Source organism: Glycine soja, chromosome 10 (genome assembly GCF_004193775.1).
Source record: "Glycine soja cultivar W05 chromosome 10, ASM419377v2, whole genome shotgun sequence".
Taxonomy (NCBI): Eukaryota; Viridiplantae; Streptophyta; class Magnoliopsida; order Fabales; family Fabaceae; genus Glycine; species Glycine soja.
The window spans coordinates 48,264,237-48,291,024 of NC_041011.1; the positions used below are offsets into that span (position 1 = coordinate 48,264,237).

Here is a 26,788-nt window from a genome sequence, read left to right on the forward strand (position 1 = left end):
AAAAAATTGTATTTATACATTTTTACGCACAATGGGATTTTATAATTAAAAATATACGAGAATGATCGAGAAGTGAACAATTGCATTTAATGGCAGTGCGGAAGCAAATTGAAATAGGCGGCACCTATGCAAATTAAAGAGAGGAAAGTGCTAGTTGTACATCGGTTTAAAATACATTATCTCACGTTTGGAGCGTTGGACAAAATTAGAATGCAAGTTATTATATAGATTATGGACAGATAAGACCTTTATAATTTGATAGCGAAAACAGTATATAGTAGGAGTTAATGTGTATAAGTATGTGTTAGGTACCTGAACCCGTTTTCTGGAATAGACTAGATGAAATAATCTCAAGAAGCAAAATCAGTTTACTGGATTTTGATAACATTATAGACTTCAGCGTTCAACAGAAAAAGTGCATGAGTACTCAACACCTACCCCAAAAATTCTGGAGTTAGATGCACTACGCGTTTAGACTAGAGTCAATAAACTAGGGAGTTGGAAACAACTCTGATTTTATAAACTTAATTAGTTAACTTGGTTAAAAGTAAGTTTATAATAACATGATTTATGTTTAGATAGTATCATATCAAATGTAATTTGACTGATTTGTATCAAAGTCATTTTATGTGTGAGCAATGCATATTAGCCTCAAAGTAGTGCGAAAAAAATTAGTGCTTGTTTTTTGTACCAATATAATCATTTCCTCTCACCGTGCATATCTTTCAATGCAAAACTTGATTGAAATTACATTTAAAGGTTCAAAACCAATTCTGTCAAAATTAACTGCACTCAACTTTAAAACAGACAATTAGTAGCTCTGTAATAAATGAATGAGTGCATTATCTCAGAATAGTAACAATATTAATAAAAAAAAATGTACAGTTATGAAAAAGTGTTATAAAAAAACAGAAGTATTTGTCCTATAGATTATGATGTGCCAACTGCCAAGCATTTGTCCCTAACGAGAAATGATTACTTGGATTCATCATCATTAAATTCTTCAAATGAAGGGGCTAGTTCCATGTAAGTTATGATTAAAAACATGCACTCCACTAAGCAAACAGTCAAACCAAGTCATGATTTACAAATCCACACTCACTGAAAACGTCAACAATGACAACAATCGTGTATGGACTATAATAATACATGTAAAAAATAATAATTACATTCTCAACTGCTGCCACACACAAGAAACTCAAACAAAAGGAAATAATATGTCTCTTCTTTTTTGTGGAAAAAAAGTGGGGATTGTCTTGTAACACACTCAATGTCACCTTAAATTGCTACTCCCAATTCTGTTCGTTTGGTTAAACGGAGGTAAGACTTTGTTCCTTAAATCTGAATCATGGTCTGAATTAGGCCCCACCAAAGGAACAGGCCTCCTAGTGGAACCGTATCTGTCAAACTCCAGCCTTTGTCTAGGTGCACTTTGTGATCTAACCTTAGCTCTAAAAGATTCAGTGTTTGCCATGTAATTGGGGTGACCCGTGTAGCCACTGAAGAAACCCAACGAACACTCACTCCTAGTAGGTGTAAAGGGTCCTCCTCCTCTCCTTGCACCACTTCCGTTTCTAGAATTGGCAGAAAATGCTTGTGGACTATTGTCAGCAGTTCTTGAACTTGCTTCTTCTTTTCCTTTGTGAAACTTCAATGATCTTAGCTGCAACACCTCCCTTGATGAGAAGCTTTGGTTTAGAGCCTTTGCTGAACGTTTTGATGGAGACTCGTGTGCCGCCGCAAAGTTCTCATTATTGTAATCAGCATTCAGATAATAATGTGCTGCTTGAGAGGAGCTGCCACTGTTGTGGTGGGACTTGAAGTGTGGCCTCCAAGTATCCACTTCGAGAATCTTGTCACTTTTATCATCATCAGGGCGTCCATTATTTTTCAATGAAGCATCTCCAGTTTGGCTACACTTGTTATCTAATTCCATCCAACGGTTTAACCAGTTGGAATCGAACCCGACTCGTTCCGAGTCAACATTCCTAGAATTAGCATTGGAACTGCATCTCTGCAAGTGTTAAGAGGAAAAAAAATGCAATTGAAGTAGGGAGAATTAAGAGAGTTAAACCATATCCACAAGACCCAGAAATGAACAGAATTGAAAATATTTGTTGCTTGGGAGTTCATTGATTGAGACTGCCTACACATTTTAGTCAACTTTTGCTCAAGTTATATCAACACTGGACTGATTCAAACACCTATGTGCTCTTTAGGCCGGTCCAAGGTTTATCTAGGCTTAAGCAAACTTTATAAATAAGTCATTTTCAAACGAACCAAATAATTCATTAAATTTATAATGATTTTATCTTAAATTCATTTAACATTTCTTTTCAAGCTTTGTACCCAACAAAAGAAAAGACAGAAAAGAAGAAATAAATTTGTGTGTTGATGTTAATAGTTTGAAGGAAAGAGAAAGAACTTCACTAAAGAGAGTGAAAGAAGCAATGCAGCCCTTTTTATGAGAAGAGATAAAATCATAATAAGGTAGGGACTTTTTTCATAAAAAAAATATATATATATATATTAGACTGTATGAAGTTAATATTATTTATCAAGTAATTATTAGTATATTTTAATTTTTTTTTAAATATCATTTGTAAATAAAAACATTTCTTGAGAGCCTAAGGAGAGCAGCTCCTCCCAATAGTGGTTATAATGGGGAAGAATCGTGTACCTTAAGGATAGAAGATCCATCAAATTTTGTACTGAAGCCACGAGGTGGGTGCTCATATTCTTCAGGGACCTACAAGTATAAAAGAATTAAAAAAAAAAAGATGATCAGGCAAGTTAATAGTTGACGAGTCATTCTTTGCTGAGTAATAATAATAGCAATTTTTCAAACAGATTATTCAGATTTCAATGCCAACCTTGCGCTGGCTCAGCTTTTACTACAAGCAGAAAAGGAAGAACATATGGAAAAATAACGTTTTAAAAGGTGACATGCATATGTTTGAAGAAAATGAGGAGGCTTGAACGAAAAAGTTAGGCAGAGATTAGAAAGAAAAGAATGATGACAGTTGTAAAATGCTTAAAAAAGGGTGTTTGCTTACATACAGGATAGTGAGAAAGTAGGGAAGAGTTGAAGTTGAAAGAAGGCGTATTATCTGACAAGTGCGCACGGCTTGCACGTGCCTGGGCCTGAAGTCGCACCAATGTTTGCATGCGCCTCAGCATATCTGCACTTTGCTTTCTCACAATGTGGCCCCTAACCAATGCTTGCAACTTCACCAATGCTTTAAGCGCTCTCAATGCCCTCCTTGCCTTCCAAATTCACCCAAAAAACACTTTTTTTAACAAATTAATATTGTAATTTAGGACCTTCTACAAGCAATGAAATCTTACAATACTACCAATAATTGAGAAATATCCAGAAGGGGGGGCTGGTGGACGTTCACAGTCATTATTGAACACGTAATGAACACACACCATGATGAAAATCCATTCTATAACGATGTTCTTTTCTTTTCCAACAATTTTTTTCTGTTCAATCTAACGGTCTGTTTTTTATTTTTCGTAGGTCATTTCTCATATTTTCTTTTCTTTTCTTTTTTGATCTTTCCTTTGTGTAGAAATTATTGTAAAAATTTGTTGCATAAAGGTCATTACTCTTCTTTTTATTCGTTGAAGCTTCCTATTGTACATTTGCCCTTTAGTTTAGTTTGCATAACCAGCAGAAAGGCAAAAAGGGTAAAAGAGTTAAGTTCGTTAGTTCAATGAATATAGTAATCTGGCTCCATTCTCTAACCTTTCCAAACAAAGAATGCATTATGGTCGGTTAGTGACCTTAACCATAGTTACTTCTTTCACATTAAAGTTAGAATGTGTTTATGTTAAGTAAAGTAAGGTGAAAAGGCCCCCTTTTTCCCCCACAAAGGAATGGTATTTTGATCTTTTGATTTGGCAAGAAAATGACTTGATCACAAATGCACCCCTCATACGTAGCCAAAAAACAAAATTAGTAGTTACCAACTTGCTGGTCTCTCTCCTATTACATTACATTTGAGTAATAGCAACCCCCACCAATGAGTAGTTAGGACCATGACCTTATGTGGTTGAAGATTGGCTGGCACAGGGCCACTAACCTTTGATGTTTTTTGCGCACAGGGCCATTCTACTTTGCCTCCTGCAAAGGTAACTATCATAACTCACCATTTCACCAACTATATGTGGGGTTCTCTTATTCTACTCTCACATCCTATTTTCCTCTTTTGAATCCCCCACAATGTCCTGGAATTCCTACACACTCAAATTCCAAAAAAGGTACTTTTTCTTTAAAAAAAAATAAAAAATAAAAATTGAACCTTGTTAGGAGTAGGGTACTTGGGAGTCTCTATTTCCCTTCCTATGTTATTCCTTATTAATTTAATTAATTTTTTTTATCGAACTAATAAATTAGAAAAATTATATTGAATAGAGACTAGAGAGCAACATTTTCTGATGGAAAATACAATATTCTTGTAATGTAAAGCCAAAGTTTGTGAGATAAGGTAGAATAAGGCACTCAAACACACATGGCAGAAATGACTGAAAGCAATAAATTAAATAAATGTAGCACACTAGCACGTGATAAGAAAAGGTAACAATAATTCTCAAAACCGAAAAGGAAAACGATACTCGTAAATAATTTTTATAATTTATGAGAAAGGATTACGTGATGCAACAAGACAAAGGGGAAAAATGAATTATTATAAATATAATTAGTCAAACGTAAATTATGTATCGAAAAACTTAGGATAGGAAAATAAAAGGAATCTCTAGTCTGAATCTGATGGCATGATATACATATAGCAAATTGTCAGCACTCAGCAGCAGTATCCAACTCCAGAAGTCAGAGAGAACAAACACATTCCAGAATCTTACTATAATAAAAATAAAAAGACTTAAATTAATTATTTAAAAATTAATTAATGTACATTTCACTATTTTGGAAGGAGGCAAAGGTGTGGTGCAGTGGTGGAAGGGGACCAACACCTATGTCCACGGAACAGGTTGCTTTCAGTGCGAAAAATAATTTTAAAATTAAAATAAAAATCTCACTGTTGAAAAACAAGCAATATTTGACCACCCTTTTATTCCCGAGAAAATCCGTAGAAAATAAAAATTCCATTTCAAAAAGAATAAATAAAAATTAAAATAGAGTCAACAGATTTGAAATTACCTGACCATGGAAGAAATTTTTCCAAAAAAAAAAAAAAACAACTGAAACAGAAAAACCTCGGAAACAAAAAAGGATGACCATGATTCCAAGGACATCATCAATCATCGTAAATTGTGAAAAAAATTTATAGATTTTAGTATTTTTTTTTCACTTACCAAGTAACCACGGAACGCCGATTGTATCCTAACGGCGGCGGTCTCAAGGTTGCCAACACGCGCCGCCGTGACAACGGTTCTGGAGCTGGTACTTGTGGCGGCGACGCCGCCGCTTGTGAGTCTGACTACCTCGGCAGCGGCGTGGGCGGCGGCGAGAGCAGCTTCTGCTACTGCGGCGGTGGCGGCGGCGACGGCGATTGCATGCTTGTTGGCATCCAAGGGAGTTGAGGAATCAAAGTGAGTGTTGAGTGCGGGGGGTATCGGTGGCGGCGGGAGTGACTTGTTTCTGACGGTGTGTTTGAGGAAGGTCCATCTTTTCTTGCCGGATTTGCAATCGGAGGGTTTTTTGGCGCCGAAAAGTCGCCGGAGAAAGCCCATTTCTGAAGTCAATTAAAGTAAGTCATTGGTGGAGAGAGAAGTGAAATGAGATTAGTTAGAGAAAGAGAATGAAAATGGAAGTGGCTGAAGAAGTTCTGTGGAATACTTGGATTTAGTAGTTAGAGTGTCGGAGATTTGGACGTCTCATTCTGTTTCGGGTTTAACTTCACGCGCTTTTATTAACACCTTCTTCTCCACTCGCAATTCCCATTTTGTTCTTTTTCACCGACCCCTCCTGTAAATAACTTTGTCTTCATCAATTTGTTAATTTGTTATGGTGAAACTTTACTGCACATATGATGGTTCAGTGAATGAGTATTACCTTCAAAGCAGTCGTATGTATTTATAAAATTGGGTATAATATAACTGCACCAGTAAGACTGTAAAGGACAACTTTTTTCACACAGAAATTGTATTGAAAAAATTTCTTCATATAACAAAATATATAATAAAAATTAAAAGGATCTATTCTCTAAAAAAAACTAGTTTAAACAATCTTATAAATAAGACTAGAAAAAAAAAAGAACAAGAACACATTTTATCCCTTCCTTTGATTTTTATCTCATTTTTTTTTATCAAAGTTATAAAGATGGGTGCAATTTATAATAGTAAAAAATTGTACTAAATTAAATGGAAATAAATGAATCGATAATAAGAATTCCTTACTTGGTGAAAAAGATATTTTTTTTACAGCATAGTAGGAGTATTTATCGATTGGAATCATATATAAAAACTGACACAGTTATGTATGTATTTTCACGTGTGTATTCATGCTAGATGCTGGAATTTAATGTCGGGATAATCTAGCCAGCTAACTTTTGTGTATGACTGCAAAAAAGAAGATGAAAGATTTAGGCTGAATGGTCTATTTGGCCTTTATCTTAATTTTTTTACTCATTTGAATTTTTATCTTTAAAAAAATTATTTTAATTTTTTATATTTTAAAAAAGGATCAAAATATTTTTTTTGTCTATACACATTCACAATCATCCTCCTCCCATCCATGTGTTCGACAACACAACCAGATCTCATAAAGTTAAACCTCACAAGTTGTGTAACTTGACTTGGTGGTGGTTTGTTAATGAAGTAGAAACACATTCATCACAACAAGTTTAAAATAAGATTCCTCTTTCTCATTCTTAAGCAAGTCCCAAGAGGGTTTAATTGATTTATGATTTTATGTTTTTATTTTTTGTTTGTTTTGAGAGATATATTCATTAATTTTGATTCTTTTTCAATCGAGATGTATGGATTTATGGGTCTATATTGATCTTGTTCATGGATTAACGAAAACGTGCAAAAAAAACTCTATTGGCCTCTACCATTTTCTTAGTCTCTTCCTTTTTGCCTATGGCATCATCACTACCTTGGCAACATCCACTAATTCGGAACTTAATTTGAAAGTCATATTTTGACCTGGACGTTTTCGGGATGCCCCTAATAACCAACGAATGACAAATGCTTTTCCTTGTGTGGATCCTATCTCAGGAGCTTGATGAGTTGATCCGCTTCTTGTGCTTTTATTGCTATATCGGGAGTTACTCCAAGTATTGCTTGACGTAAAACAAATGGTAAATTTGTTTCTGTCTTTTGTTGAATCTTTTTCATAACTTGATAAATAATTTGATAAGTCAATCACTTAACAGTAAAAAATAAAGATATATTTTTAATATATTTTTATTCTTGAATGAAATTTATTGAATAAAAAAGTGAGAAATGCATGATGCAAATTATATATTAATTTTTATCTAATAATAAAAATATTTTTTTAAAAAAAAATATATCATTTTTCTTTTCAGTAATCTCAGTGTCAAAAAGGAAAAACTATCTCGTGGTTTGACTAAAGCTGATGGGCCGGTTGCCAAATGACCTGCATAATGTACAAACATGGGCGTGCCGCCCGTGCGGGTTATGCTTGAGTGATTATTGCACCAGTCGGTGTTTATACACCTTATTAATTAAAATTTGAAAATATAATAAAAACAGAAAATCAGAAGAAAAAAAATGTTATTTTAATATTTTCTTATGTACTTCCGTAAGAATTATAAGTTCTCTCTGGAATAAATATTTCCTTTAATTTGTTACATGGACAACACTTTTATCGATTGAAAATCTTTAAAATAATTAATTTAACCGAAACAGGAATGGTGTATTACGCTCTAACAGAAGTAATAAATAGAAAGGCACATCTTTATTTTCTCCTTCCCAAACACATGTTTCGGCTAATAATGATCCTATCATTTCAAGGAAGCCCGACAGGCATAATACCATCTTGCTTCTCTAAAAATAGCCAACCTCCCAGTCCCCGACTATTTGGGAAGCCCTCAAGCAACTAAGTGTCACCTTGTTTCTGATTATCTTTTGTTTTTTTTTTTTTAGGATAAAAAATTCTGTGCAAATTCTGGCAATCATGTGAGCATGCAAGTTTGGATCACTTTATAAAAAGGTAATGATAAGCCAATTCGGTTAATATCGTGGATGCTCCAGCAGCTTAAGGTTGCATTTTACAAATCCAAGTTTACCGTTTAGTTCTGACATTTTGTCAAGCACATTAATGAAAAGTCAGCAAATGGGAACATTATGAAAATACACAATAAGCGGACGAGTCAATGAATGTGGCTTAACAGTTAACATTAGGAAAATTCTTCAGCAGAAAAGTCAATAAAACTAAATAAAGGTAGTGTACGGTACAACTACAAAGTAGTCAAATGATCTTAACACAAGTTGTGTGGAAGCAGGAAAAATCAAACTATACAATACCAGAACGGTCATGAAATGATCCATTAAAATGACAAAAAAATTCAGACATCACCGTAAAAAAAAGGGCTTTTTTTTAAGCAGTGTTCTATGTAAATAAATTCAACAATATCAACTAATTAAAAATCATGCTAAATATAACTTCAAAGAGGAAGGGGTAGGAGGGAAATAATCAGAAAGCTCATGGTTTCTAAGAAAATTTTGGTCAAATATCTCCTTACCAATTTATGAGAGATATGGAATAGACTATAGACACAAGATATTGAACGAAATGACCTATATTTGGACAGGGTCCCGAATTTCGGCACAATGTCCCACCGTTGAATTTGTATCTCTTAAAATAACAAAGTCATGTGCTCATGCTATAAGCTAGAGTAAGAGGATCCAGATCCACAAGTGATATAACTGATATCGTGTCTAGATTTATAGTTCTCACATTATTAAAATAAAAATTATTCTCATTATATATAAACTTACAGTGTATCAGAAGAATCTTAAAACAGAAATGTATCATGAATTTTCAGAATCTTCTCAGGCCATCAAGCAGTACATTTTTAGGGTTTTCAAACGTTTTCCTTGTTCAGAGTGGCAACGAAATATCTTTTAATTGCATTCCTTGTAAAAACAACAGCAGATCAAAAGTGAACTAAAGTTATTCAAGTCAAGAAATAAGAGGATAAAAAGGAATGTATTATCTACAAAAAAAATATAAATATATTTGTAGATATATGTTAGCTTTCATTCCAAAAAAGTTGTGTGGCCATCGCATTCAATTAAGTAATGTTCATATGAGCTACACAATATGGTATGATGAATGTTTGGTTATTTACAAAGAAAGAAGGATGAATCTGTTTTCAATGCTTATGACTAGATCAATCCCCACTGTACAGCAAAAATATTGGCCCTACCAAAAGAGTATTAGAGGAAAATGATTTAACCATGTTCTCCCCTTGTACTTCATGCAGACTTGGAACTTCTGTATCTATGGTCATACAGCAAGAACGAAGAGGAATGTGGATTTCGGATGTCAAGATCCATCCCCTACAACCAATATACACAAAGAAGATTTTAAAAGTTAGCTTACATGAATCCACCTGCCAAAAATCCTTTTTTTTAGGGATGGTGGTGGCTTATGATCAAGATGAGTTTACCTGTCACATCTGATTATTGCTGAGCATGGACGCATGGTATGTGCTCTGGATTATAGGCTCCTAAGTAAAAATTTCTTAACATGTTATACACAGATGCATATTCCACATATAATCAAAAACACTTTGATGACTGGAAAAGTAAACACCTGCAGCAGCTGAGATTGACCAGGAGAATCCTGTTGGTTAGAAAAGATGTTTGGTGGTTGTAAGGTGTTAGAATTAGATTGATGGTCGAGCACATGATTAGTCTGTTCATACATGCAGTGAACCACTTGATTGGCTTCAAAACCGTACAAACCCTGTACCACAATTGGGAGAATCAACAAATTCTCTTTTGTACACACACACACACATATATAGAGAGAGAGAATATATTCTTCTAAAAGTTGAGCATTATGTTTGCTGATAACTGTAAACAAATAATATGATCACAAAATAAACTATAAGATGACCTGCAGAATGGGATTTGGTGTTGCAGAATGAGATGAAACATATGCAGACGAGGGGCTTGAAATGCATACAACGGTATTTGGTGGAGATACTTCTACATTCAAAATCCTATCAGAATCAGCTCCATTACAAGTCATGGTTGTTAGATAGCCCCTATCTGATGTAGCTCTCCTGTCTTTTCCTCCATTTGCTCTGTTACTTTCATCCTGATCCTCAATTGAATGTCCATTCAGAAAGATCTCTGCAGGCTCATTTTCTGAAGCATTTGCATCAATATTACTTGAGGTGATAACTTGACGTTGCTCAACTTTTAATGTCAAGATTTTCTCCACTCCTATCATCACTTCATCAAGTTGCCTTGCGGCAAACTGATAAGCCTCCATAGATTCAGAGGCTCTTGCTGATAACTTGAGCAGTCTGTTGCACAAATCTTTGTAACAGCTTGTGACAACCATGTTAGGATTATCTTGCATTTTACATTGCCTAATCTCCCTAAGATTTCCCAACCTTGCATGTCCTGTCCATCTATCCAAGATGTACCGAGATGGAACTACTTTTATGTTTCTATGATCAAGAACTTTTAGTGCATGGCTACACAGAATACCAACACGCTCAAACTTCATACAACTGCAGACAACTGTGTCATCAGAAGAATTGAAGGTGACATTGTATTGTCTAGTATGCCCAAATGTATTTGCTTTGTACTCAAACAATGATCCATTTCTACTGTGTTGGTTAACAAGAACATTTAAAGACTTCTCGTATGCTCGCTGAAATACTTCAAATGTTCTTGGAGTATAAATATCACTTGCATGCTTCAACAAAACCACATTACCCATTAGCCTTGGCAAACACCTGCTCATTTCCTCACTAGCTTCTATTTCTTTGTAACGCTGCTCATCTACTACCCTTTCAAAATGCTTAAAAAATTGAAGCACATCAAGGTCAGGATTTAGATAATTTCTAAATTTTTTAGACAAAATCTCACCTAAATGAAAGCCTTTGATGTCTACAAAAAATGTATTCTGACCAAAGACAACAGCCCATTTCTCTCTTTCTCTATAAATCCATCTCAGCCATTCATTTTGCTGGAGATTATACTTCTCCAGCATAGCCTCCCAAGCATGAGTAAATTCTTCCTCATCCTTGGGGTCATAAATACTTCTCCTTAGATCGTTTGCAAAAGATTCAGCATCTTTAACAACATGGCTGAGGTGTTTCAAAGTGTTCTCATACAACTGCCATACACATGTACAATGGTTTGTGTGAGATAAAACCGTATTGATGGCTTCAATAATTACAGCTTCTTGTTCTGTGAGAATGGTCTTTGGCTTTTTCCCAGACATTGCACTAATGAAAGTTCGAAATAGCCAATTATATGATTCAATGGAATCGTCATACAGAAAAGCAGCAGCAAAGATTAACACTTGTCTGTGATGGTTAATACCTAAAAACTGTACAAATGGCCGAAGATCTTTGTTTGTTCTGCAAGTTGTATCCAAACAAATTACATCACCAAAATGTTCATAATCCACCACCATATTGTCATCAGCCCAAAAAATATTGCTAACCTTGTCATCAACATCAAGCTGTATGGCATAAAAAAATGTTGGATTTTCAAAGTGTTGCCTTTGGAAGTAACCAAGCAAACGCCCTGCTTCTCCTTCCTTCATATCTCTTTCCCTCGCATAATGAAGGTAATTATCATAATTCATTGAAAGTAGATCAAGAGATTCACGGGCACTTGTTTTTTTATTCAACACATCTAGTGCTGACTTTGATTTAGGTCCCAAACTATTGTTTGAGTCAGCTTCCACAGCTTGAGCAACACTAAATTCATTTTGCAAGTTTAACATGTTAGCACTGTTAGAGTTAGAGTTTATATTGTCATGATTATGTTGTGCTTCAAAATGGGTGACCTGGTATTTACCATCTGGTTGCCGAGTGACAATCATATGTGCCAAGCAGCCAGATCTCGTTTCCTTCCTATGTTTCTTCACATTAGCATCTCTTTTGTCTTTCCTGCGATATCCCTCTTTGGAGCAAGTAAACTTCCTAGACACCACTTGACCATGCACCTTACTCCTATTTATCCAATCTTTTCTAACATTGAAACCCAACAATCTGGCATACTTGTTATAGAATTGGTATGCATGATCATCGGACTCAAATTCCGTACCAATTCCCAATACAGTATCACCGCTAAGTACATTTGCTGAAGAAGGATGACAGGATTGAGTGTCACTAGCGTGAGCAACATTTGAGCTGCAACAGTTCTGCTCCACATTCAAGTCCAAGTTATTCAACGTCTGAGGTCCAATATCAACATTCCCTTCACCCACAGTACCCAACTCGTTTTGATCCCCATCCATTATTAAAAACCTTCACCAAATTGGGAGAAATAAGCAAATTAATTTAAGTGTTTAATAGGCACGCATTATCAACCAATAAGAAATCAACTTTGGTATGACTTTTATAAAAGTCAACCAACTTACCATAATGACAGGTATTGATTGGATGACACTATGAAAGTGTACCAAGTTCGGTTGGATTAACCGGAGATACAAACACACACTAAAAAGTGCAAATATTTATTATTAATTTAATTTACTTAGTCCATAAAAAAAATATGGATCACAAAATAAAGCCAACTACGGTGAGAACTAAGTTCATGCCAAATCCACAAATAATGTTTCAAACTCACCTGGGTTCAATCTGCAATTTGCACAATGACACATTCAATTTCTCTATTAGAATTACAGTCCAATGAAGCTTTAACGTGCGTCAAAATTGGGGGAATAAAAAGAAAAGGCAAACACTAGAGTTTTAACTGAATGATGATTCATTATCGATCATGTTCTTACAAATTCTGCTGAGGTTATGTTATGGTGAGTGCAATGCAAACAACCCTTACCAGTAGCTTTGGAGAGGCGGGAACTGAGACGACGAAGAGTGAAATTAGGGTTGGAGGTCAGAGGCAGAGCACGTGATCGACGGAAAGGAACAAAATATCGTGCAGTGGACGCACGACACTGTCCATAATCTTTAGTGAAAGATTGGAGGAACTGCGACGCCGTGATGTGACGTTGGATTGCAGAGTTAATTAGTTGCAAAAACACATGATTTGGATTGGAGCTGCTTCTATCCCTGAGTACGAAGAAACAAAACAAAGGGAAATAACAACTCCGCAAACCCTAACACGATGGAGAAGACGATTCTGCTCCTCTTCGGAGATTAGCAGATAAAACGCATAGTTGCACCGATTAAAGAAAAGACATGAAACACATTTAGTGTTTTTAAAAAAAAAATCAATTTTTAATAATATATATTTTTAAAATTACACAAATATTATTTTTCTCCCCATATCCCTCAGTTTTTTTACGCTTACCCTCTCTTCTTATTTCAAAAGTAGGATATAGTTGATTAGACGCGCCTACGTTAATTAACACCTTGAGATATAAAGAGAAGAAAAAAAAAATATAGACATTATAGGTTATATAATTTGATAGGTAGAAAGACATAAAGAAAACACACTTATTAAATAAGTGGATATTACATTTGAGTGTCTATAGGGTTGTTTCCATTCCCGTTTAGTTTGATTTTTCATAAAAAAATAATCATCCAAACCAAATTTTAAAAAATACATATGATTTAATTTAGTCTGATTTTTATTTAAAATAGAATTTAAATTAAATCAAATTAATATTTTAATTTGATTCAATTTTTGTGATTTTTATTAAAATATTATTTTATTAAAATTTATATATTTTAAATTAAGTTACATTAAAAAATTGTTGATAACAATTTATGAATCTTATTAATATGTTAAATTAAAATTTTATCTATTTCAAATTAAATATATTTTAAAAAAATTATTTAAAAAAGAAAATAAAGATATTATATAAGTTTTATATACACAATATTATAAAACATTAAACTCAAGTAATATACATATAAAATATATGACAGTAAAATAATATAAGTATTAATATAACTATTGTGATTTATTCAAAAAATATAAACCACAAATCAAACTAAACCAATGGGTTTGTGAAAGAAAAAAAAATATTCAAATAAATCTAAAAAGAATTAGTTTGATCCGATTTTAGGTTTTTTGAGGATTTTAATTTTTATTTTGGATTGATTTAGATTTAAACACTCCCTAAATGTCCATATATAATTATTCTCAAAAGAATTACTCTAAAGTTATGTTTATTAAGACTAACAGTTGAAATAGATAAAAATGTAAAATAATATAAATAACATTTTAAAAAGATAATAAGAAAATTGAATAAATATTTTAAAGATAAAAAAATAATAAAATCCAAAAAATTATAAGCTAATATTTTTAAAAAATATTATTTTAAGTAGCATTTTAAAAAATGCTTAAAACTATTTAAAAGAATTTATTTATCAAACAATTAAATAAAATTTTCAACTAATTAAAAAATTAAAAAATTAATTAAAATGACTTGTACAACGTATTCTTATAAAAAAAAGTTATGAAGGAAATCAAACAATCTCGCTTGGTTGAATAAGTGCCCCTTTTGCATTTTATAAATTGATCATGTCTTAATTAAATCCTTCACAAGACAGACCAAAAAATGAAATAGTTAGGCTTATAATCACATAAAACATAATAATACTAAAAAGAAAAAAAATTCTTACACAGTCTATTAATCTTGTGCATCGCGGGTCAAAATCTAGTTTGGCTAATACACACTCACTGTTACTTGTTTTTTAATTAGTCAACTAAAAAATAAGTGTACATCGACAAATGTTTTTTGGATTTGCCATACATCAATAAATCCCTTAAAAATAATTTTTTTACTTTTTATTTTCTTAGTAGTTAAAAAAACATTTTTCAAACTATTTTTACATATTTTTTAAAATAAAAAAGTGAGCAAAAATTATGTTTTTGCAATTATTTATAAAAATAAAGAATAAATATTTTCTCGAACCAGGCTGTAATTTTTCTCAAATTGTTTTCTGAAAACTGTTAACTCCGTTAGTTATCATCGTTGTCTCTAGGTGTTAATCACCAGACAAAGCCACTAATTAAAAATTAAGTCCTCAAGGATTATTAGGCAGTTAATGCCTCTCTCTAAGGTCACTGTCCAAGTAATATCACTATTTCACGTAACACAATAATGCTTATCCCTGGACTCGGTGTTCTGCTCAGTTACAGTATTGAACTTGCATTCCACAAAAAATGCTTGCATATATCCCTACCCTCCAAAAAAAAAAATGTAAGTTAAGAAGACAAAGCAGTACATTGAAAAAAAAGTAAAAAATAAGAAAAGGACACCTAAAGCAGCAAAAGAGAAAAATTAACAACTACAAAAAATAAAATTCATTAGTCTTCTCGGAAGCTGCTGGAGCTGTCCAATACTTCTTCACAGCAAATGTAAGTTTCTCCCTTTGAAGAGGTCCATCTTCATGGTCTACAATTATACTACCCCATTCCAATCCATTGACGATGCTCTTTACTTTTACCAATGTATCAGCATCATCTCGGATGATAACACATCCTTCAGGTCTAAGAATCCTACCCATTTCTTGCAGAATGTCTTCCAATATTCACATCCACATCACATAATCACATTAGTTTGCTTTTTTAACATCAATAAGAACAAGAGAGTTTTACGCATTCATGTTACATATAGAATTCAACATTTGTAAACCAACATGTTACCTGTTACTGTAAAGGCTGAACACTGAGTCCGCATGAATTAAATCATAAGTTCTAGGATGAGTAGACATCGCTTCACACCTGCAAGAGAATCAAGCAATTCATTCAAGCATATTAGAAAGAGAGAGAGAGAGAGAGAGAGATTCATCAAACATGGGAAAAGGTACTATGATATGGTGCTAACCAGTCATGATATATTCCAATCAAGCCACGTTCATATATGGCTCCAGGTGTGTTAACCTTAGCCTGAACAGGAACCACGTTCATGACCCAAACAGGGTCCTCAACTAGTGCAGCGGCAAATCCACCCAAGTAGGCATTCATATCCAAGAGATTGCGGTGTCTCCCAGTTCCCAGTAGATTGTTCCCTGTCTTATAATATGATACCCTTTTTTTCCACAGCTCATAATTTTTTGAATATGTTTCGACTGAAACCCCTTCTATGGTACCCTTATAAATCCTTGGTGGAATGGATTTTAATCTCTTTGGCCAATTGTCCACTACCCCACCTGCAGTTTCTTCTTTGCTAGACACTTCAGGAACAGGACTAAGACATGTTTGCATGTTGGTATACATGAAAGGTGACCAAAATATTTATAAAACAAATGCAAAATCCTTGACACATTAACAATAAACAGAAGGAGATTGGACAAACCAAGCTTTATCAGGATCACTTTGTGCATTGCAGAATGATCGGTTTTGGGTGAGTTTATGATTGGCCTTGCAATCTAAATGGTTTTTTGGTTTCTGCCAGATGGCAATATCATCCTTCTCCACTAGCTTGTTCCAGCAAAGGCTTTTGGCTACCTTCTCAATTTTGGTCTGTTCTTCGTTCAAGTCCTCCTCTTTTCTTTGCCACCCTTTCCAGTATTTCTTCCAATTGATTGGTGGCCCAGATAGAATCCAATACCCACCAGGGCGTAGAACTCGATCCACTTCGTTAAGAAAAATCCCATCTATTTCAACAATTAAGTGAAAAGAATATTCAGTACAAGTTATGACTTAAGATCATTAATTTTATAGTTTGTGGTGTGATAATTAAATAAGATCGATTAAGAATATTAATGTGTATAAGCATATATATATGTATATGTATATGTATATATATATATATATATATATATATATATATATATATATATATACCATATTCAGCCCATGGGATGAGGCAGCGAGAGCAATGGGAGATGTCAAAAGCTCTGGAAGGGAAAGGAAGCCTCTTGGTGGGCTAGGATTCCAATCAATGCAAGAACTCCTCGCTCAAGAGCAAATTGAACTTGTGCTTCGTGGGTATCCCTTGGTGCAATTGACAATGTTAGGATACTGCGTGATAGAGAAGATAGGCTCCCCAACTAGCAACCTGATTATCATATATTCATAAACAAAGTTTCATAAATTATCTTGGTATGGATTGCGGATATATATAGACAATGCTAATTAAACCTAATATAATTCTATTGATTAGTAAAAATGTGAACTATTTATGTTGAAGAGGTCATGTAACTTACTAAGAAAGAGTATAAAGTCATGTAGGAGTGGGACAATAATAGCCTGAACCATTGGAAAGTTTTCTCGAAAATTTAATATTTAATATGGATAATTCATGTAGGACAATAGACAGCCGTTAAACTATTATTGATTTGTAGTAACATAACAAATCTTGATACATATCAAAATTTTAAATAATAATAATGATTATTTAATTTAATATTTTTGTAAGGAGAAAGAGAAGAGAAAAGAAGGGTTACCCACCACACAGCCAGTATCGGGAGCAGTCCGAATAGAGCCATCTTTAAGATTAATCAACTTTCCGATATCCTCAATGTAGGCATCGGCACCGTTGGGGAGGTGGTTCCGCCGCCGGGGAAGACGAACCACGCGCGGTCTCTACTCGCCGGCCAGGGGAAGGGGTTACGGTACCCTACACTTCAAGAACTCTTCGGGACAGTGCCTTTCTCTGTATATTATTCTACGTTTGTACCTTAGGGACCTTTGCGGATCCTGACACGGCGTGTACTCGCTGAAGTTGGCGCTGCATCGCGGAAACGTTCTAGAAGATTTGCGCGGAGAGAGAGAGGGCGGTGGTGAGGCGCGATCCTTGGTGGTACGCGGCGAGGAGGTTGGAGGTGATGCAGAGAATTTGTGCTTTTCTGAAGTTCAAAACAACGGTGAGGTTGCGGGGAGAGGAAAAAGAATCAGCATTCGCCATCACTGTTTGGATTCTTGGAGTATCTTGAACTAAGGAAGATGGTTAGTGTGTGTGATACGATGAGCGCGCGGAACCAGTGTAGAGGCATAGACACAATGAAAGAGAAGATTTTATTTGCTTTGTTGTTGTAAACTTATATGTATTCGTATCCTTTTATGTAAGGTAATATCGCAACTCCACTTATCTCGTTCTCATGAGTTACGCATTTCCCCATTTTTTTTTTCTTTCAATTATTTAAATTGTTTTTCTTTTTAATAAATAAGAAAAAAAAGTAAAGCGGGAAAGACGAAATTAATTTATTTGTTTTTAATTTTGACTAATTACTCTCATTATAACATTAGTTAACAAATTAAAATAAAAAATATTTATCAAAAACTTAAAAAATTTATAAATAGTATAATTTTATGTCTTCATAAAAAATATTTTTTAAACTAATATCCTAACCCTGTCAAAGCGTATAAAAGGGAAGATTTAAATTGTTTTATCTTGACATTCTTAATTCATTTTGTTTTATGATATTAACGTTTCTTTTTATTTATACGATGAAAGTCAACTTTGAACATTAGTTGTAATCAAACATAATATAGAGAATAATTGATTGTAATCAAAGATTTGATTAGTGAAACCCTTCAAGGTTTGAAAGAGAATTGGACGTAGTCTAAGAATTAAGGAAGATCAATATAAAACCTTTTTGTTTTTATTATTGCTTCTATATAATTTGTTTGTTTCTTTAAATCACTTCTTACACTATCTTATTCAAATTTTGTGAACTGGTTTTATAAGCAAAGTAATTTTGAATCCTTTGGACGAAACCCTTTGTTCATTGACATTTGGTTGAGAAAAGTTTTTAATAGTTTTCGAAAGACTAAATTTTATCCTTTACACTATTCAACCCATCTTCTAGTGGGATTCAGGTACTTCACATATTTGACTATTTGATTTTAGCGTAGGTTATTTGAGATTCTCTAAAAAACATAAATTATTTGAGAAATGAAACAATGTAATGAAAGATTCCTCTATAAAACATACCCAAAGCCAAAAGGATTATAATAAAAATGTGTTTGGACGAGAGATTTTAGAATTTTAGAGAATTTTAAATTCTAAAAATTTTAATTGCTTTAATTAAAATTATTTCATTGTTAAAATTTCTTGTTTGGAACCCCGCGACCACAAGTTTTTCTCCCTCCTTTGCGACCACAAAACTGAAGAAGCCTAGCTCGCCTACTCCCACTCCACGCACCTCCCTAACCCCACCTGTCTCAGTCACTTGGTCTCTCAACTCTCTTACCAGAACATGCCCTCTTCTTTCACGTGTGCCCAATTCATTGTCACGTGCCTCCACAATGAGCGCCTGCTTCACCGCCTCAACGCCAACTGTTTAGCTAGATTGACAAGTGTACCAATTCGCTCAAGTAGTAATTAAAACAGTAAGTTCGAGTATCGTGTCCATGAGAATTTTGTTATACTTAGATGCCACATATTCAGTTTGTACACAATTTCAAGTGCAGTGAAATAAAATGAAAGAACTCATTCATGTTTCAAATTCCTAAATTAATTTTTCTAAACTAAAAATAACATGACAAGACAAACGCATAATTGCATAATAGAACAAATACCAAGATGAAAATATCGTGGAGTATTCTACTGAACTTTCTCTTAAAGTAACTAAATAGGTTTTTCTCTATTTAATATTACTTTAATGTTCTTGCACCGTTAAATTACTCTAACCGTAATTCCTTGCATGAAAGAGCCTAATCCTCCTAGTTTCGTTATTAATTCCTCAACAAACTCATTCTAAGAAATTGTACTACGCAAAATATGCAATATTTACTAGACTACTACACACTACTCCTAGAAATGCAGACTTCTAGCTGCTCTACCAAGTTTTAAGGACTTTAAGCATTTTCTAATATTCAAAACCTAACAAAACATATAAATAGGTGATCAAGCCACAAATATGGAAAATAAACACAGATAGAAACATAGAACACTAGTAATAATATTAAATAGATAGTTAGAGTTTTTACATCAAGAGTGCTAAGTCAAAAATGAAGTGTCTAGCCCTCCATTAGCAAGGAGGGCTCAATACAAGGGTGAAAATGATGTAGGAATGGAATAATAAAGTAAAATGTGAAGAAAATGTCTTCTCTTTAGTCTTGGTGCCATGTTCCTTCCTTTCCACGTTGCTTGACGCCACATTTCCCCTCCTTTCTCAGTGTTTTAAAGAATTTTAGGCTTCTCAGCTTACGAAGACGCGTTGAGCGAGCATGTTTTGCTGAGCGAGAATTAGTGGCTGGGCGCTAAGCAGGCTTGGACGCGCTAAGCGTGAAAAGAGACAACATCCTCGCTGGGCGGGTTGGCTGTGCGCTAAGCGTGCTACTCTCTTATTCAACATTCTCTAGGGTTTTGTACTCACTTAGCGAACTGACTTCCTCACTGTGCGGATGAGCCTCACTTAGCCAATCTGGCTCACTGAGCGAGCCCTTCATCAGCATTTCAAAATCTTCTCTTCTTTAGCCTAAAAATTCAAATAAGTTCAACAATAGTCATCCAAATGAAGTTTCCATTGTGTAAATTCACAAAAGAATAAATTCTTTACAAATCTCACAAAAAAATCATAAATTAGAGGTACCCTGCTACTTTTTATCCCATTTTTTTTATGCATTTATTACTCATGAATAGCAATTAACACCAACTATCTCAGCCTCTTCACCGTCTCATACACCAAGGCCAACCACACGCTCTACACACCTTCCTCCTCCGCTCCGACTACCTCCCCAACATCAAGGCTTGGACCGCCGTCATTGCCCGCCTCGCCTCCTCCCCTGACCGCGGCAATGGCCTCGCTGAGTCCTCTGTGAAAGTCGTCGGAATTTTAGAATTCCTTCATTTTTGAAAGAATTTAAATTTCTTCTAAATAAGCATCCAAATAGATTATTTAGGCTCCGGGTAGGGATTTTAAATCCTCTAAATAATTATTTTCTCTATTTTAATTCCCTCTTCCAAATGCACTCTAAAAGAAATTAACTATAATGCTTCCCGAGAACCCCTTCTTATTTAAAAAACATTAAAATAGAAGATATATTGTTGAGTTAGTCATAATATTTCTTTGATTCTTAAAATAAAAACATTATAGGTTAAAACAAATATTTCAAATATTTTTTTTTATGTTTATATTAAAATTTATTTTGGATTTGATTTTGTTTGATTTAACAAAAAAAAGATAAATTAATTAAGTGAAACCTAATTTCGCCATTGTTTTCCAATATGCAAACAAACACATTCAACAACCTTATTTTACTTTATATAATATAATATATAGATATAAATACTGTATAGATTTGATTAAAATTTATTTTAACGAAAAAGATAAATTAATTATGCGACCTAATTTTACCATTATTTACTATGCGTGCAAATTAGACACAATCAACATTAATGTTTTATATAATATACAAATAATATATAGATTTGATTGAAATTTATTTTGTTTGTTTTAAGATAAAAAATAAATTAATTACGCAAGTCTTAATTTCATCATCACTTGTCAAATATACCAACAAACATAGTAAACAACCATATTTTATATAATATACAAATAAATATAATATATAGATACTTTAATAATTGTTTTAATACATCAAATTGTTTTTTCCTCGCATGTAATCCTGTTATATATATATATATAATATAATATAATTAGATGCAACCTTTATTCTAGTACATCATTGTCTTTGTTCTCGGTGAGGGTTTTAGGGCACACACCGCAGCTTTAAGCTCAGGGAAACGTTTTATTTCACACTCTGCGATTCGCGATGGCCGACGATGACTATGAGGATATCGACATGGGGTTCGTTCTCTCTCTTTCTCTCTCTCTCACACACACACAGAAATTAGGGTTTTCCCCAATTCAATTTGACTATTGAAAACCCTTAATTCCCCACAGCAGATGTCAGCAATTCTGCAACTCACAGTGCCCCAAAATTTATTTTTTTGCACCGTATCGTGTATTTATTCCGTGTTTCTTTTGGTTTTGGTTCGTTCATGATAACACTTGTAGTTTTTTTTGTGCTTCATGTGAATATTAAGCAAAATAAAAACTTTTCATATGTTCCTCCACTGAATTTGATCACTTTTGCCCCTTTCTTTCCAACGTCCATTTAAAATCAGTCGTCATGCTTCAATTGCTAGGGTTAGAGCGTTGATTCTGTAATCTGTATGTTTTCATTGAATGGTTTCTCATGGAATAAAGGGTGGTGGTGCAGGTACGAGGATGAGCCACCAGAGCCCGAGATTGAGGTACAGAACTCTTTGTCTTGTGTCCTTTCTTTTTATCTGCACAAATACATGTTATGGTACTCAGCATTGAATGAATTAATTGAATTATTGGTTGGTGGATTGATTGATGAACAGGAAGGTGCAGAGGAAGATTTGGAGAACAAAAATGATGAGTTAACTGGAGAGCCTATTGACACTGAGGATAAGGAAGAGGAACAACCAGTGGAGCGGCCTCGAAAGACATCAAAATATATGACTAAGTATGAGCGTGCTAGGATTTTAGGTACCCGTGCTCTTCAAATCAGGTTTGTTCAGGACATCGTGAGCTTAAGATTCTGCTCATTGATTATTTCTAACATGTTGCCTTTCTGGTTGAGCAGTATGAATGCACCTGTCATGGTTGAGTTGGAGGGGGAAACTGACCCACTTGAGGTAATAGAACCTTTTGTTCTCTTTGCAGTTTGATACTTTTTTTCTTTAATGTTATTGCATCTGAGCTCATTGTGAGTATTTCATTGCCAAACTTGTGCCAGTTTTGAATTTCCAAATATATGACGGTATGACCATATGTAGAAAATATTTCATTCAGAAGCTTCCACTTTTATCACTTTAGTGATCTCCTGACTGGATGGAAATCCTATGTCCCATTAGTCTGTCTCACCTGCTTTGCCCCCAATGAAACATTGACATGTCATTTAGTGAATCTGTGACAATGCTCCCTTACTTTTACTTCAACTAAGGGTTAACGGTGTCATTAATGTTGTTTCTTCATTCTCATATTCCCTTTTCAATCAATGAGTCTCTGTATATATCTTTTCAGTTTTCAATCCTTTTCCCTTTCATTCTTTTTCTGCTTTGATGTGCTGAATTTACTTCTGCACCGTGCGTGTTCCATGTTCCCGACTGTACCAGTGGCTTCTTCCATGATGTTGCCACCCTCTGGACTTCCTTGCCGACACTTGCAGGGACAATGACACCAGCCAGCTCCAGGTCCAGGTCCGTTGTCTATAACAACACTGGACTTGATGAATGGAGCCAGATTTTATTCATTCTTTTGCTCGCAAAAATGAATGGCTGCTGGAGTTGTTACAAGGAGCGATGGATTTTGGTTAGAAATTTGATTGCTGTTAGTTGAAGCACTGGAATGAGAATTGCGAATGAAAGAGGACATTGTGTCAAACAATAACAATACTGTTAATCCTTGGTTAAAGTAAGGGAGCAGTGACACAGATTCATTAAATGACACGTCATTGTTTTATTGGAGGGATAGGGGGTGAGGCAGGCTAATGGGACAGAGGATTCCATCCCTCCGGACTCCTTAATTGAATAGTGTGTCGTAGCATGCACACTACTGATATGGTTTGTGTGTTTTGAATTTGTTTTATAACTCCCTCTGCAATTGCACAGATGTTCAGCTAAATACACATATAACATGTGTGAATTCTGTCTTTTCATATATTCCTTTTAAATAATAGAGATTCCTAGGATGGGAAGATCACAGTGGCAATATGTTCATCTTAAAAGTGGGTGGAGTAATTTTCTCTTGTGGTTATGACTCTTTAATCAGCTTGTAAATTACTTTCCCCATCATAGTTTGTGTTCCTTTGTCTCTGGCCTCCTTAAGAAAAGATTTTTGGCATTTTGCGTAACTTAAAGAGGAGTGTCAGGAACACACTTTTCTGATACACTCTTCTATTGCCTGAAATTTATTTAAAACTACAAAACAAGATAGAGTTTCATTAGATATTATGTAAGACCCACAATTTTGTGATTTTTAATAAATTTCAACCAATGAGACTGTGTTCAAAAGAGTGTGCATGACAGTATGTTTCTAGCATTTTTCTAACTTAAAATGGTTTGTTATTCAGTTTGACAATGACATGCTCTTTTTAATTTTCCAATGACATGTGAAGCTTTCTTGTTTCTGTGTAAGATAAGTTTGTCATCATTATTGACCTCAACTGAAAAGTTCTACAAACTGCTTCAGTCTTCCAATATTGAATCTAGTCACATGAGCAGTGTACCTTATATATTGAAAAAATGTTTTGTTATTGTTTTATGTTATTTGATTCTCAAGTTCTGTGGTTTCCTGAAGAATGCACTGTGTACACCATTCTAGAAATAAGTTCTCTGATTTTTATACACTGACAAAATCCGTGTCCAGTATTACCTGTTCTGCAGTTTGCCTCTTGAGGATATTTACTTGCCATCAATATGTCATGTTGATCTCCTTTTGGATATCAATTATCCCAAGTGTTCATTTCCAGCCTGTATTGCAATTTTGATTATTTGTTGTAGACAGTTGTCTCAAAAAATTTCTGTATTAGGATTCAGGAGTATACATGTTTTGTTTGTTAGCTCTGTTATATAACACCTGATATCTAGTTATCTCAACTTATCAGATTGCTATGAAGGAGCTCCGAGAGCGGAAAATACCCTTTACAATTCGGCGCTACTTGCCTGATGGAAGGTAAAATAGTGGCCATTATACTTTTTTCTTGGTTGGGGGAGGTTAAGGTTGATAACATTATGCCATACTGACTGCTATCATTTTTTGCAAAATTCTACAGTTATGAAGATTGGGGAGTCGATGAACTGATTGTGGAAGACTCCTGGAAGAGGCAAGTGGGTGGTGATTGATGATTGAACTGACAGGTGTGGGGAGAGGAGTAACAGGCCCTAAATTTTTGTCTCGTAACTTTTATCTTTGAATTGTTTGAGGTTGATACTGATCTATGATCCCACCCACCTTAAAACTTGGTTTACAGTGATGTCTTTGAATGCTTGTAACTTGTACTTTTAAGCTTTAGTATAATTTATATTTCAACTTGTTTATATATCTCTGGGCTTGCAATAGTGTTTGCTGCTTTGTGAAATGAACTATCAGGACACCCTCAGCTCTACGAAGATTGGGGTGATACTTCTTGATACTGGACATTGGTTGTCTAGTAAGCTTGTGTCTCTTCTTTTACTATGTTTCGTGACATTCTGGAAATATCACTAATACCATTGCGAATGGAATTATGAAAATGATGACCAGGCAAAATAAAGAGTAGATTGGTTTGAGAAAATATTTTTGCAGTTAAAAATAAAAATACAAAGAGAAATGGTGAATGATAAGTGATAATGAAGTGTTTGAAATACTGAAGTTGAAATGCATGTTCCTAGTTATTGGAATGCATGGTCATTGACTGATTAAAATGAGCGAGTTGTGAGTCGTTTAAGACTACCCATCATGAACAAACACGTGACAAACGCTAAACGTCTTTTTCAAAGCAAAAACTTAATGCTATGCACATTACAATTATCATTGTGCTCACCTACGTCTGAATTTAAGGGGTTTGTCGTGGTTTTTCAAAGTAAAACTATTAGTTCCGGTCATTAACCTTCTATAATAGGTAACTTTCAATGCCTGACCAGTGGTTCAAAATTTTTACTACTTCGTCATAGACACTACCGTTTTGAACTATATATGAATGTCCCAAGACACGTAGTTCGTGCGGGTAATACTTCAAACGCAGCCATATAATTATAGACAATATGTTTATTAACTTGTGATAATGAATAGTAATGATTCAAATAATTGTGTATATTTGTTTTGTGAGGATTGTTTTGTTGTAATTAATGTTGGAAATCCAGTCGATTAGTGATATATATAAATGGAGGATAATCTTTATATTATAAGTTAGTTTTATAACATAAATCTAAATAATTCAAAGAATTAAAACACACATAACTTATATGTGAACTAGATCTCCATCTGAGCGCTACACGTGAAATGTTTTTTGATACGATGTGTAAGAATAACAGGGGCAAGGGTTTGTGTACAATTTAAAATCTACTAAGTACTAACTGAAGGGTCACCAAGTTGTGTCTTGGCCTTGAACCACTTGACCCACAAGTCACTGTGATAACTGATAATTATGTGTAGTTTCAATAATACTCTTTCCTAGTGACAGAATTCTATATGGTAGACTTTTAAATTTGTACGGTTATCGGCCATAGTTTACAAGGGACTCCAGGGGAATTCAGCTCTATTACCTTTTTTATATACGTATATACATACGAATGGTATCTTGTAGAAGATAGCTAGAGATTTTTAGGATTAAAGATTCCTGAAGTGAGTTTAAGTTAAAAGAAAATTATGGAAGAGTAAGTCAGTGATCATAGGTTTTTCGCCAGGAGGCAGAATAAAATGTAATCATCATGCGTCCCAGTGAGATCAACAATTTATGGAATATGGATATAATAAATAATATTACTTCAAAAGCTAGTCATGTGTTATAGGTTTTTGAGCGTCATATTGCTTCTGTTATATATTGATTTTTGCGGAATTGTTAGATGCTACAATGGGCTGTTACGGGAACAATTTTCAAAAACAAATTGGAGATACATGTTCATTTTAAATTCTGAAGAGTATGTGTTTCGTAGAAGGTATTCCAAACTTCAGATAACTACAACTAATTAATTATTAGCACCAAACAACTAATAATTAAGCAGTAGCGACCGAAATGATATATGCTGATTTATATTTGTTTGGCTTTTTTAGTTGTA

At 34.2% G+C, this 26,788-nt stretch overlaps 4 protein-coding genes and 1 pseudogene across 5 annotated transcripts; 1 reads left to right on the plus strand and 4 right to left on the minus strand.

Moving 5' to 3' along the window:
• Positions 1 to 1,017: 1,017 nt before the first annotated feature.
• Positions 1,018 to 5,887, minus strand: LOC114372496 (protein IQ-DOMAIN 1-like). 2 transcript variants are annotated; one of them, XM_028330074.1, is made up of 4 exons: positions 5,320 to 5,881; positions 3,061 to 3,267; positions 2,681 to 2,749; positions 1,018 to 2,014 (listed from the first exon to the last, which is right to left on the minus strand). In XM_028330074.1, exons 1-4 carry the CDS (start codon positions 5,695 to 5,697, stop codon positions 1,274 to 1,276), a joined length of 1,395 nt encoding a protein of 464 aa, XP_028185875.1. In that variant the 5' UTR covers positions 5,698 to 5,881; the 3' UTR covers positions 1,018 to 1,273. The 2 variants fall into 2 exon arrangements, with proteins under 2 accessions (XP_028185875.1, XP_028185876.1); XM_028330075.1 differs by lacking the exon at positions 3,061 to 3,267 and having other exon boundaries at positions 5,320 to 5,887.
• Positions 5,888 to 9,152: 3,265 nt separating this feature from the next.
• Positions 9,153 to 13,330, minus strand: LOC114372454 (protein FAR1-RELATED SEQUENCE 5-like). The gene is made up of 5 exons (XM_028330018.1): positions 12,970 to 13,330; positions 10,058 to 12,437; positions 9,752 to 9,904; positions 9,606 to 9,665; positions 9,153 to 9,495 (listed from the first exon to the last, which is right to left on the minus strand). Exons 2-4 carry the CDS (start codon positions 12,425 to 12,427, stop codon positions 9,609 to 9,611), a joined length of 2,580 nt encoding a protein of 859 aa, XP_028185819.1. The 5' UTR covers positions 12,428 to 12,437; positions 12,970 to 13,330; the 3' UTR covers positions 9,153 to 9,495; positions 9,606 to 9,608.
• A 1,879-nt stretch (positions 13,331 to 15,209) lies between these two features.
• On the minus strand, positions 15,210 to 15,829 carry LOC114369442 (probable methyltransferase PMT15). Its single transcript, XM_028326676.1, has 2 exons — positions 15,751 to 15,829; positions 15,210 to 15,625 (listed from the first exon to the last, which is right to left on the minus strand). The coding sequence occupies exons 1-2, from the start codon at positions 15,782 to 15,784 to the stop codon at positions 15,393 to 15,395; spliced, it is 267 nt and encodes an 88-aa protein (XP_028182477.1). The 5' UTR covers positions 15,785 to 15,829; the 3' UTR covers positions 15,210 to 15,392.
• Positions 15,830 to 15,941: 112 nt separating this feature from the next.
• LOC114369441 lies at positions 15,942 to 17,904 on the minus strand (annotated as a pseudogene).
• A 3,753-nt stretch (positions 17,905 to 21,657) lies between these two features.
• LOC114369249 (DNA-directed RNA polymerases II, IV and V subunit 6A-like) lies at positions 21,658 to 25,073 on the plus strand. Its single transcript, XM_028326439.1, has 6 exons — positions 21,658 to 21,806; positions 22,222 to 22,255; positions 22,370 to 22,539; positions 22,615 to 22,666; positions 24,637 to 24,704; positions 24,805 to 25,073. Exons 1-6 carry the CDS (start codon positions 21,772 to 21,774, stop codon positions 24,872 to 24,874), a joined length of 429 nt encoding a protein of 142 aa, XP_028182240.1. The 5' UTR covers positions 21,658 to 21,771; the 3' UTR covers positions 24,875 to 25,073.
• Positions 25,074 to 26,788: the final 1,715 nt, after the last annotated feature.